At 35.8% G+C, this 12,887-nt stretch overlaps 1 protein-coding gene across 1 annotated transcript in view; it reads left to right on the plus strand.

Moving 5' to 3' along the window:
• TM9SF2 (transmembrane 9 superfamily member 2) overlaps positions 1-12,432 on the plus strand; it is a 28,002-nt gene extending 15,570 nt beyond the window's left edge. Inside the window, exons 8-17 of the mRNA XM_067293615.1 lie at positions 100-179; positions 269-377; positions 500-632; positions 881-1,000; positions 3,251-3,308; positions 3,950-4,109; positions 5,613-5,764; positions 6,790-6,901; positions 7,529-7,700; positions 11,756-12,432. Coding sequence (XP_067149716.1) covers positions 100-179; positions 269-377; positions 500-632; positions 881-1,000; positions 3,251-3,308; positions 3,950-4,109; positions 5,613-5,764; positions 6,790-6,901; positions 7,529-7,700; positions 11,756-11,823 — 1,164 coding nt within the window. The 3' untranslated portion in view covers positions 11,824-12,432. The remainder of the gene's footprint in view (positions 1-99; positions 180-268; positions 378-499; positions 633-880; positions 1,001-3,250; positions 3,309-3,949; positions 4,110-5,612; positions 5,765-6,789; positions 6,902-7,528; positions 7,701-11,755) is intronic.
• Positions 12,433-12,887: the final 455 nt, after the last annotated feature.

The following is a 12,887-nucleotide window of genomic DNA, read 5'->3' on the forward strand; positions in this document are numbered from 1 at the left end:
TTTTGTTATATGGTTGAAGATTGCTTTACATGAATAATAACTTGTAAATTTAAGTTGGAGACTGACTCTGTCATGAAACAGAAACGTTTACTCTTTCAGGAAGAAAAAAATATAAGATGGGCATCAAGATGGGATTATATTTTGGAATCCATGCCTCACACTCACATTCAGTGGTTTAGGTGAGAAGAAAGATATTTGTATTCAAGTGTTCTGTCCTGAAGAGTTTTCACATTGGAATTTTAATGGTGAATTTTTTTTCTTAATACAGCATCATGAATTCCCTGGTGATTGTTCTTTTTCTGTCTGGAATGGTAGCTATGATTATGTTGAGGACGCTGCATAAAGACATTGCAAGATACAATCAGATGGATTCCACTGTAAGTCTGGAATGTACCTCCTAAAATGTATTTGGAGTATAATTTTTTCAGCTAAATATTTTTCTGTAGCAGGCTATTTAAATGATGATCCATTATATTAAAATAGTGTATTTGCTTTACAGGAAGATGCTCAGGAGGAATTTGGCTGGAAACTGGTTCATGGTGATATTTTCAGGCCCCCGAGAAAAGGAATGCTGCTGTCTGTTTTTCTAGGCTCTGGCACACAGATCTTAATAATGACTTTTGTTACCCTATGTAAGTAATATAGTGGGGAAGGAGATAGTTGAGTACAAAGGATCTCTTACTGCTCATTGCATGGCACTAACAAAAATGGTAATTTCTTTTTTGTCTAGAAATTTTATAAAAGACTAAGATTAGAAACAGCTGAGCTGGTACAGTAGATATACAACTTAATATACGTAGATTTTAAGAAAATAACTGATGTTCTGGCTTTAAATCAAACATATAATTAAGTTCTAAAATTCTGCGTATTTGCTTCATAGTTTTTGCTTGCCTGGGATTTTTGTCACCTGCTAACCGGGGAGCTCTAATGACCTGTGCTGTAGTCTTGTGGGTACTGCTGGGAACTCCAGCAGGTTACGTTGCTGCCAGATTCTACAAATGTAAGTAAAAGTTATTTAAAATGACAGGGCTTAAGTTCATTAGACTAAATTATCATCACAGAACTGATTTTTATTTTATGGTACTGTTTATAGTTTCCCTCAGGGTAAGATGGAGAAATGTACTTAACAACAGAAAACAAATACAAAACAGTTAAATCATTTTGTCATAGTTAAATGACAAACTTAAATTGTTTTTGATGTGATCATGCCTAAAGACCCTGAATTGCTCTCACAGCTATGTACTTATGGGAGGGGGAAACAAATTCCATTTTAATAATATTAAGTTCGTTACTTCTGATAGTTTTGTACTTCCATTTTCCTACAATTGGCGGGGGGTAAATTTACTTTCAGTTTTAGCCACAGATGTTGCTTTTTCACACACACACACACACACACACACCCCAAATCATGAAATCATGAACCCCTCTGTACTTGCTTGCCTGAGATTTTGTTCACTTGTCTGCATTAGTTTGTTCCTAGCTGTTTGGAAGACTGGTACTGGTCAGGCTGAAGGAAAAAAAAAAAAAAGTTACTAGGAGTTCTCTAGTGTGGAAATCCACCCAGTGGTGTTTGGGCCCTTTATAGTAGATGATATTTTCTTCAATTGATCCCAGTTAGCTATCATTTCAAGGCCTACCAACCTTAAATGGTTTGTCCCTCTACCCTTTGGTTTATTTTAAGGTGAAGCATGCTGTTCCTCCTACAGCTTGTTTTACTTACCCTATTTAAGGTACAAGACTGTTCATGACTTTGAGCTAGATCTTTTGGACTGAATTACTTCTGACTGAGCTATGAAGGGAATTTATTTCTGAACTGTGACCTGGCTGTAGACATTGGAGTCCTTCAATTTCTCCTAACCATTATGCAATTTTCATGTGGGGAAAACCACTGGGGAAAGAGGATTAGTATTTTGAAGGGAATTTTTCTACAGCGATGGTGATGAGGTAGTAAATTATTCCCTTGTCCTGCTCTTCAAGCCAATCAGACTTTAGTGGAATGAAACTTTAGGACTGAAAGCATAGCTGAAAACAGAAGTACTCCTTACCTCATGCTGAATGTTTTGTATTTTGAAAATATTTTGAAGTATGTTGATGGTAAATTGGTTCTGTATCTTCAGGGAAGAGGTGGCTAGTAATAGTCTTTCATATTGTGTTTACTGAGAATCATTTAGTTGATATTTGGATATTCTATTTAGTGAGACAGGCACTGCTCCAAAGATATGCCTGTCATCCATGACAATTGGTGATTGTATACTGTATAGAGAATGTAAACATGAATGTTTCTCCTTATGTTATACAAATAAAATACTGTGGGACATATGTTTCAGTTGTATTTTGCTTCATATGTTTAGGTTTTAGATTTTTTTTTGGTTAATGTTACATTTAAAATGAAGCCTGTTTGAAAATAAATGGTTAATCTTAATAACCAGTGCCAAGTTCTACCAAGATTTTATGAAGGGATAGAAACCTAATTAAAATCACTCTAATCATAATCACTTCTGACTCTTGAAATAAAAAAGCATATCATTATGACACTGCTCAGATGAAGTTGTCAGCTTCACTGAATTCCAGCAGGATATTTTAATTTTGAAAGTATTCTGACTAGAATTCCTATCAGTGTATAACAAATTCATAATGCTTTGTGTGGTGTGTGTGGGGGGGAGGGAGGGTGGTTTGTTTGTTTGTTTTAATAAAGCTATCCTTGGTCTTGTGATATCACCACTGCTTAATGCTTTTAAGACTAACAGAACATTACTGTTCCCTGTAAGCATGTTACTCCTGACTTCCTTGTAAGATTCTTAGACAATAAGTATTTGAAGATAACTGTTAAGCTTGCTTTTCCCATATTTATATTTTTTCTACTCAAACCTGCAGTCAAATGTTGGAAAGCTTAAACTGCTTGAACGCTCAAGGTTTATACTGTTTTTAAAGACTTAAGCACACACTGCAAATCTGTTTCCTTCTTTTAACATAGAAAGATAAAGTTGTCAGAGGCCCAATTTATTTATTCAGATACTTTTCCTGACCTTGGTTTGAGGTTTTCTTTGCTTTGAAGCTCTGTGATTAAGCAATATGATGAAGGAAGTTCATTTTCCTAACTAAGCATGTAGTGTACTGTGTTAAACTTGGGCATGATAGCAAATTTTTTATTTGAGTTGTTGCAAGCTAAGTATAACAGCTAAATGGACTGGAAAATTAATAGTTGTGAGCTTAATGCATGTTTTGATGACTGTCAAATATTTTAATATAGCATTTGGAGGTGAGAAATGGAAAACAAATGTCCTGCTGACATCATTCCTTTGTCCTGGGTAAGTCAGAGTATAGCTGTGATTGAAAGAATTAAATTGCTTTTCTGACACGCATAGCTAATTTTAAGCTTCAGCTATACAAGTAAATCTTTATTACATCATCCCTTTGTTCCAGATACTATGAGAACACCAAGGTGCAGTTGACAAAGATAAATATGTTAATGGCATATCATCCTTGGATTTTTTTTTTTCTGTAAGCTTTTTGTTTGTTCTTGACACATGGAAAGGTTGATTAAGTAAGAGCACCATGATAGTAAGTTTTAGACAGGCACACTTTGTCATTGCTTTCTCTTGTACTCTATAGGCTGTTTCTCTGACCACTCTGTAGTTGGTCTTATATGGTGTCATATACTGTATAACCATTGTGCTAAATTTTCCTACTTAATCACAGCAAGCAGTCTTACCCTAAAGTGTAGTTAAGGCAAGCATGTATTTGAAACTGTTTAGTTGGAACATCAGCTCCTGCTGGAGTTCATTCCCACCAGATTAAGAAAGAAGGGCTAGCTTGACCTCTTCATTTTAATATTTTATGTATGTCACTTGGTTTTAACAGATTACAGTAAAATCTTAATAAAGTGCTATTGCTAACATTATTAAATTTTGAGTATTTCTGTGCTTTAAGTATGTTATGTATTTTTCAGAATTGTATTTGCAGATTTTTTTATCATGAACCTCATTCTCTGGGGAGAAGGCTCTTCAGCGGCTATTCCGTTTGGTACTCTGGTTGCTATTTTGGCACTCTGGTTTTGCATATCTGTACCACTGACCTTTATCGGTGCCTATTTTGGTTTTAAGAAAAATGTAAGTGTTTTTCTTAAGAGAAATTGTTTTGTAAGTGTGTGTGTGTGCGCACGCGTGCACTGTATAGACTATGACTGAAGTAATGCCTAAGTCACTGCAGTCCTGTTCAGTTACTTTAGAATTGTGTTAGACACCTGATCTTGAGATTCCAAGATTTCTGATTTCAGTTGGTCTTTAGTGGTGATGATATACCTCAACAATGATTAGAGTTATCATTGTGTTGAACTGAATGGCTGCTCCAGATACAGTGGTGATCTGGGCATTCTTTATTTTAATTAGCATGTCCTTCATTACTAGAAAATTTTCTTGACCTAGTCAAAAATAAGGAAAGTAACTTACTGATTTCTGTTTTTTCCCATGTTTTTTGTTTCTTGGCTCTGTCCACATTGAGTCTTAGGAAGGATATTTTCTGATGAAATGGCTAGACTTCTCTTGAAGTCTCCGTGTATTCAGTAAATGAATATCACTGTTTGGCAGCCACTGACTAAATTAGATGGGACTTCCTCTTAAACTGACTGATATTACATACTGATACAAGGACTCTTTGTGACATGAGTGACCAAAGCCTTCTTAAATAGTGAAATTGGTGCTTCCTTTTTGCTTAAGAAGTGTTTTACTGTGCCTCACAAACTAAAAATATTGGAACTAATAGATTTTGAGTTTACTTCATGTATAGGAAGCCAGAGTTCCAGCTCTCTAACTCTCAAGGAATGCCTTCTGAGAAAATTGAAGTATCCTAGGAGTTTTTTTAGATCAATTGTAGTTATCCCATTTTTATTAACCAGAATTCAGAACTTTTTTTTTTCCGATAGCCGGGTTGAAATTCCAGCAAAAAACCTTGCCGTGTACAACAACAGCTACTTTTTAAAAGGAGGATTTGATAAGCTGCAAGGCAATGTAAAAGATGTCATAAATATGTTAAAATTGAAACAAGAAAAGAAGCACCTGGCCAAACTTGTTGGTGCTCTTGATAACCTTTAAGAAAGGGGAAAGATGATAAAGTGCTCATTTATCTACCTTAAATTTTTCTTATCGCCATGCTGATCTATGCATGCAGCTTAAATCCATGCCAGATTTAATCCTCTCACTTTATAAGTTTACCCTAATGTGATTCTTGAAGTACGTCCTAGAGAATAACATACCAGGGTGGTTTTTAGAAGGGGAAATCAGTCTGCAGCACCACTGTCCCCAAGTTGAAAAGTGGAAGGTGAGCTCAGGCTCTGTAACAGATCACAGATTACTTAATTGTGAAGAGGGAAGTGCAAAATACTTGTTGCTCTGTTTTCTGCAAGAGGTCTCTTTTAAATGGTTTGCTCTGCAGATGTTGGTAGCAGTACCGGTTGCAAATGTAGACATATAGTGGTAGATGGATGTATGTTCAATATAAATAGTAATAGACTTGCCAGAAGTAGACTTCTTTTCTTTTGTTCCAAAAGAAAGCAAAAAGGCGGTGATGTACTTTGACTTGTTATTTATTTAGCAATCTCTTATTCTCATTTAAAGGCTATTGAACACCCTGTTCGCACAAATCAAATTCCTCGTCAGATTCCTGAACAATCATTCTATACAAAGCCATTACCTGGCATTATCATGGGAGGGATTCTGCCTTTTGGGTGTATCTTCATACAGTTGTTCTTTATACTTAATAGTATTTGGTAAGTTAACTACAATCTATTTGAACTTTCTCTATCATACAAAGTTGTAATTTCTCTGCGAAAGTCTTTCTTCAGGATGTTTTGATTTTGGGGGCTGCGGAGTTACCAAGATACTGGTAAAAATGTGAATGCATCATTTTAACATTTTGTGGGTTAGAAGGTATTCAGTGCCTGTATTGCTTGTCCAGGCATGCAGAGAAGTGGCTGTGATATGCTTAGCAATCTACAGCTGACCTACAATATTCAAATAGTTAGGTTTCTCACGCTGCTTCTCTGACTTCATGTGGAAGTGGCTCTGAAGCTGACATATGGCATATAACTTGAGAATAGTAAGTATATTAAAATTGACTGGAGTTTTTTGTTGGGCTAGAAAAGCCTTATTGCTACACGGAGTAAAATAAAACACCAAAAGCTTTTCCTAAATCTTTAGAAAGGCACCAGGGAGTAATTCTTTTAAACATTGAGAATAACCCACTGAAGACTAGTTCAGTGTTAAGTGAATTCTGATGTGAGCTCACAGCACACTGACAAACTAATCTACTGTGAGAAATTTGCCTTCCTTCTGGCACAATTTAGTTATTGGATCTCTTTAAACTGTTTCTGAACCTTGAATAGGTGCCTGTACCCAACATACACGTCTACAGCATTTGAGATTTCTTATCATTTGGCAACTCTGCCCCTTTGATTGAAATGTGAGGTGAAATCCAAGTTCTGCTGAAGTCAGTGGAAGAGGTCACGCTGACTTCACTGGAACCATAATTTCACTGATTATGTCCAGTCAGTTCTTTCCTAAAACCCCAAATACCAGGGGCATGCTTTGGACTCGCTTTCTCACTGTTTTCAGACTATAGCTGCTGAGGGTCATATTCTTCATTTAGAAAGCAAATTAGTCAACTGTATGACTACACCAATGACAGTACCTCAATAGGAAATGAAATAAGGTGACAGTGATATTACTGCATATGACAAAACAATATTAGAATATTGTCCATTTTAAATAGTATTTTTTGGAAACTCTTTTACAGGTCTCACCAGATGTATTACATGTTTGGCTTCCTGTTTCTGGTGTTCATTATTTTGGTTATTACATGTTCTGAAGCCACAATACTGCTCTGCTACTTCCATCTATGTGCAGAGGTAAGAAATATTCTTCAGTGTTCATGTTTAATACTGTTTTAAGGATACTTCCACAGAATTTTAAGGCTTTTGTAATTGGAAATAAGCATTACAGGATTTAACATAAATATAGTTAGTAAATGTCTTTGAAGCATGTTTTAAAGTAAAGCGAATTCAGGCTACTTCTGGCAAAACTTGTAATAAATATTAAAACCCTGCACTGAGTACCACTAAGTCGGAGAGCTCATCTTCAGAGTCTAAATTCCTGTCTTCTGAAAGTGTTAAACTAATCCATTAATTTTGTTTAATCAATGTGCATTTTTGCATGTGCCCAGTATGCAGAAAAGTCTCTGTAACTGGCAATAGTAGGCCTGGCTTATGTGATTATTTGGGTTTTTAGATTTTTGCCTATTTGATACTGATCTTTAGCTTTCTTATCTCTAATTGTGAATGGTCTAGTTAAAGCAGTGATGATTATAGTTTTTGTATGTAGACAAACACTATGCAAACTGACTTTTGGATAAAGTGATAACAGAGAAAGTTTGCTTGTAGTTCTGCATTTGGTAAGATGGTCAGTGTGTTAGAGGTATATGAAATATTACTCAAGTGTTTCTTCTTTTTCCCCCCCCCCCCCCCACCTGCTTCTAGGACTATCACTGGCAGTGGCGTTCATTTCTCACTAGTGGTTTCACTGCAGTTTATTTCTTAATATATGCAATACATTATTTTTTTTCTAAACTGCAAATCACAGGAACGGCTAGTACCATTTTGTACTTCGGTTATACCATGATTATGGTTTTGATTTTCTTCCTTTTCACAGGTAAGTATATTGAACCTTGGTTAAATGTTGAGTCTAACTTTAGCTTTGCTCAGGAGAACCCTTGGAAAAAGTTATCTTGATACAAGATCATAAATTAGTGTATAGTCTTTGATTTCTGCTGATCTAGTTCTATTGCATTTTGCAACTCTCTGATCACAAAATCTAATGAAAGAGATAAAATGGGGAGGAGGCAGAAGTGGACTGCCTGACTGAGGAGTTGCCTACAATTAGATCTTCACACATGACATCTTTGAGCAAGACAAATAGTTCTCCAGATTTCATTCCTGTATTAGCTGTGTGACAAACTCCATTTTTAAGTTAGTAGTCTTTGACAGGAAAAACCCTTCAAAAACACCATGAGGTCTAAAGTTACAGTGGCAATTAAAAAAAAAGAAACGACAACTTTTGTGGGATAGAGGGAAGGGATAAAAGATGAGTAAAAGTTGACAGTGAAGACTTTTTTCTGTGTTCTCTCTACTGGAACTTTTTACCTGCTTTCTCAGTTGCACTGAAGAAGTGACAGGGGAAGGGAAACAGAACTGCTTAAGCAAAGTTCTGATAAGACTATATCAGAAAATGGTTATCTTCATTGTCAGCTCCTGAAAAAGCACCCGTCTTATGTGCTGCACTTCAATTTCCTCTTCAGTAAATGAGATGAGGTGACAGTCTTCTCTTTGTCATCCTTAATACTAAAAAGGAATCTTCAGTCACACATGATAAGCATGCCCCCTTGTTTGGTGTCATCTAGCAACTCCTCAAAAACCTTGAAGATACTGTATTGCATTCCAGCAAAATATGTAACCAGTCTTCGTGGACTTTAGCATACAGAGCAGTATTTTTTAGACTATTTTGAACTGAGAGTTGCTTTAAACGATTTAAAGCTCCACATTTATGATAAGGCTTAATGTTTCCTGAGGCTCTGATATGGATTTATATGTATACCTATAAAGGCTGTATTTTGAGCCCTCCCAGAACTCCAGTGGCTTGCCATCAGAGCTCTTAATACAGGTCTCACTATAAGTAGAATTTTCAGTTCTGTGTAATATAGAGGAGAACCAAAAAAAGAGTAACAGAATATTAATTTCAGAGACCTCGCCACTTCAACCTAGGAAATACTGAAGCGGTTTGTACACCACGACAGATTGCAGATGGTGATGATCCAAGAACAAGGAACCGAAAAGAATTTCTTGGGTCATTGTTTATTAAAAGAAGGGAACTGGACTCAAGTAGGTTATGTAATCCCTTTAAAAAGTGATCAAACTGAGTTCTAAAAGCAGTTAGCTTTTCTTCTATGCTTCTCTTAAAAAGTCAATCTAATGTCTTTTGGTATTGTTTGTGAATGTTTTGTGAATTACAGCTCTTCTTTACTTTTATTTATATTTTATATACTGATTAGCAAGCTGTTCTAAATACGTAGATCTGAGATTCTGCCTTCCTTTCTCACCCCGTCTCTTTTATTTCTCACTCTGCCTTTTTTTTTTTTAACCCATGATTTCTTATTGGGGTACTAATAATCTCATTATACGAAAGAATTTAAGAATGCATGGTTGTTTGAACTAGTAACAATGTGTACTACAGTATGCAGATCAATTTTGAATGTAGTGCAAATTTATAACGTGGCATGAAAAAAAAAATAGCCAGGCCTTACCTATGAGTAAGGTCAGTTAATTTAGTTTCACTAGCTTTTCTAATAAATATTGGGCATGTCTGCTGTTAGTAGATAATTTTGACCAAACCCACAAGTGTTTACCCCATCTGCTTTATTCAGTCTGTTCTTCTTTGGATACATGCAGTAGTTCTGGAGTGTGCACGTGCAAGATAAGGCGGACTGTGCAGTAAATCTTCCATGCTGAGATTTGGCTTAGCTGCCTTTCTGCACCTGAGCACCATACAATTTCCATCTTTCATTTGTCTTTAATCTTTCAAGTCAGTCATGTCACATGACATCGTCTGAAGGCATTAAGATATGTCCAGTGCATCCTCTTTTCCTTTGCTCTTTTGTTCACTTCCAGTTGGCCATCAGCATTTAGTTGTGCAGTGTCTGCCATCAAATTTAGGGAGTCCTTTTTGGGGTGGGTTCACAAGGATGCAAGGGCCAGGTGGTTTATCTCAGACCTCTTGGGTGCTTTCTGTGGTGGTCATTTGTACATAACTGGAACACTGGAGAGACAAGTTATGCTGTGCAACTCAAACTAAACTTCTAGAGTCTTATGCTGTAGTTCTTGGGAAATTTCAGTTTCAGTGTCGAAATTAGGTGAGGATACATCTGAAGTTAACCATAGGGTCAAAAACTTTGAGAGATCATATGCTTTTCAAGACATCATAGGATTTCCTCCTCCCCCACCCCGGTGCAAATAATCCTTTAATTTGAGGAACATTCATGTTTCTTTAGACTTGAATAATTTTGTCCATTTGGCCTGGTATGCTAAATTTCTTCACAGGCAGATACATTCATTTCTTTCCAAGGTTTGTTGAAGTGCTTTGAGATGAGGCTTTACAGAAAAAGGTAGAGGCAGGGTAAAGGGGTAGGCAGTTCTTCTCCAGATTCTTAAATGAAATAACACACTAGCAGTTTAGCAAAAACTGCTCCTAAGGGCAACTGACTTCTGTGTCAAAATGATAAAGAAGCTAAAAAGAGAAAATCATAATTGCTGTATCAAAACTATTCTACTGCTGCTTACTCATCTGTTAAAAATTGTCAGTATCAGGAAGGGTTTTGATGGTGCCCTGCTGCTATGTCAGTGTAACACATGCTTCAGGAGCTTGCTTCCATACTGCATTCCAGGTCATTGATCAGCCTCAGCAGGCAAAATACCGGGAGCTACATGACAAATCTTTGATTCACAGCTGGGACCAAAACTACGTATTGTAGTAAATGAGTCAGTTAAACATCAGTAGTTTAGCAAGCATGAAAAAAAAAAAATTGTGATATCATTCATGGCTCCTTGCAAGCTTTTATAGTGAATGAGTTGGCGCACAACTTTTTATTGTGCTGCTTCTCAACTCTTAAATTAAAAGGTGTGTGTGGGGGGGGGGGAGTTGTTTGGTGTGTGTGTGTGTGTTTTTTTGTTTTTAAGAGCTTATTTATGTTTGCATAAGTTAAGGCTATGATATTACTAGAGTTGCTCAAGCAAAATTAGATCATCTTCAGGGCTTTTTTCCTGTCCTAGTTCTTGTGGGAAGTGCAGGTTCCCCTAACAGGTGTTTTGAGCTGCTTTCAAGTCCATTATCTTTCTGATTGAGGCTGTATTTTGAAAGAATACAGTTAGATTGACAAAGCCCAACTATATTAACTACTCTGCATTTGAAGGAGTATTTTGTTTAAAAACTCGTGTTTGTTGGATCTTCACAAAGAAAAAGGATGCAGCTAATTCTGCTTTATCTAAAAGGCTTATAATTAATCAGGGAAACAAACTTCACCCTTTAATTTCAGTTCAAGTTTGCTTATACCTTTTGACTCATAAGTATTTAGAAGTGCTTATTTTGGGGTAGGTAACACAAATGTTTTCAGTAGGACATACAAGTTCCATCGTAACTTCAGCATGTTCTGAAAATTGTATTAATTTGATTTAAGCAGGAATAAATGTAGTACTGTAATTTTCCAAGACCTTGACACAGACTAAGAAATGTGAAGCCCTTTCGATGCTGTTAATCTAGTTGGATTATTAAATGTACAACACTGTTCTGACCAGTTGAGCAGGCCTGTTAGTATGTGTAACTAGTCAGTGAAGGGGGTGAAATGGAGCAGTATAAAAGAGCTGAACTGGGGAATAATGAAAGCAACAAAGAAAAAATATAGAGGAAGAGAAACAACACAGAGTCCTCCACAGGATAAGCTCAGTGACTGTGAAAATAATGAGATACTTTATATAGTTGTTGAAGTCTACAAAGACCATGTTCTGTCTGTAAATTTCTATTATCTGATCTGTTGGATGTACCGAGAACTAAAGGAAGGAGATTGCATGTGCATATGTCCTAATTTACAAACTATAAATAGAAATTGAGGATGTCTGCTATGTACATTGTCCCAACATAACTTTTTTTTTTTTTTTTAGGGACAATTGGATTCTTTGCATGCTTTTGGTTTGTAACCAAAATATACAGTGTGGTAAAAGTTGACTGAAGAAACCAATGTAAAGAATTAACACAGAAGAGATATAATCTTCATTAACATAACTTAAAGACCTGGTCTAGTTGATGAACTTGGGCTTTATCAGAAGTATTGGCTTCCTGTTCTTTGAGAATGATACTGAATATGCAGCTGCCCCAAACACTTTTTCCACTAACATGTTTGTATTGTGACTTAACAACCTGTTTTCATTCAGATCTTAATGAAGATCGGAGTTAGGATATTTATGCATTTGTAAATACAACTGTCCTTTAAAATAAATGTTAAATTCTAACGGCAGAATAGAAGTGGCTGTATTACACAACTTAATGATACTTCTGATTAAAGTACAACTGTAAATATGATTTTCTAGCTTGGTAGGTGGGATGAATTATTTTTCTTTGAGGGAAATGAGACTTTTTATTCTGCTAACTTTGAAGGATGACTCTTTAAGAAGTGTTGCTTTTAGTTTGGATGTGATTTTTATTTTTTACTGGTATTATGTCCATAAACATTCTGATTTCTGTGACTTCATTACTTTCAGTGTTCTTGGCCTTTTAAACTATGTGCCTCTGAGTCCTTGAATTTATAAATTCATAATCTAATAAATATTGTAAAAATGTCTTTGGTGGATCATTACGTATTATAAGTTCATAATAGTCTGTAAATACAGTTATACTGATGAGGGATGCTTAAAAACTGCATAAAGTATTTTATGGCATTTTCTGTGGTTGTTTAATGCATATTGACACACCTTTAAATCTGCAAGAAATAGTTTTTTGTGCTACATGACTATAACACTAAAATGTGTTCGTGGCGCATGAGAATGAAATTATACACACACTTCACAAAACCACTCTGCAGCACTTAGCCCAGATACTTTTTTTTCTGAGATTGCTATGGAATTGTTAATATGTTGAGAGGATCTTGATGCATGAGTCAGCATTCACTGCTGATTGTGCTTTTAAAAGATCTTCATGATGCATATTTTATATGGCAACTATTGCTGATTGTACGTAACACAGGTTAAAAAACAAAAATAAGAGATTACTATTTTTGCCTTATTAAGAGACTAATGT

Source organism: Apteryx mantelli, chromosome 1 (genome assembly GCF_036417845.1).
Source record: "Apteryx mantelli isolate bAptMan1 chromosome 1, bAptMan1.hap1, whole genome shotgun sequence".
Lineage (NCBI taxonomy): Eukaryota > Metazoa > Chordata > Aves > Apterygiformes > Apterygidae > Apteryx > Apteryx mantelli.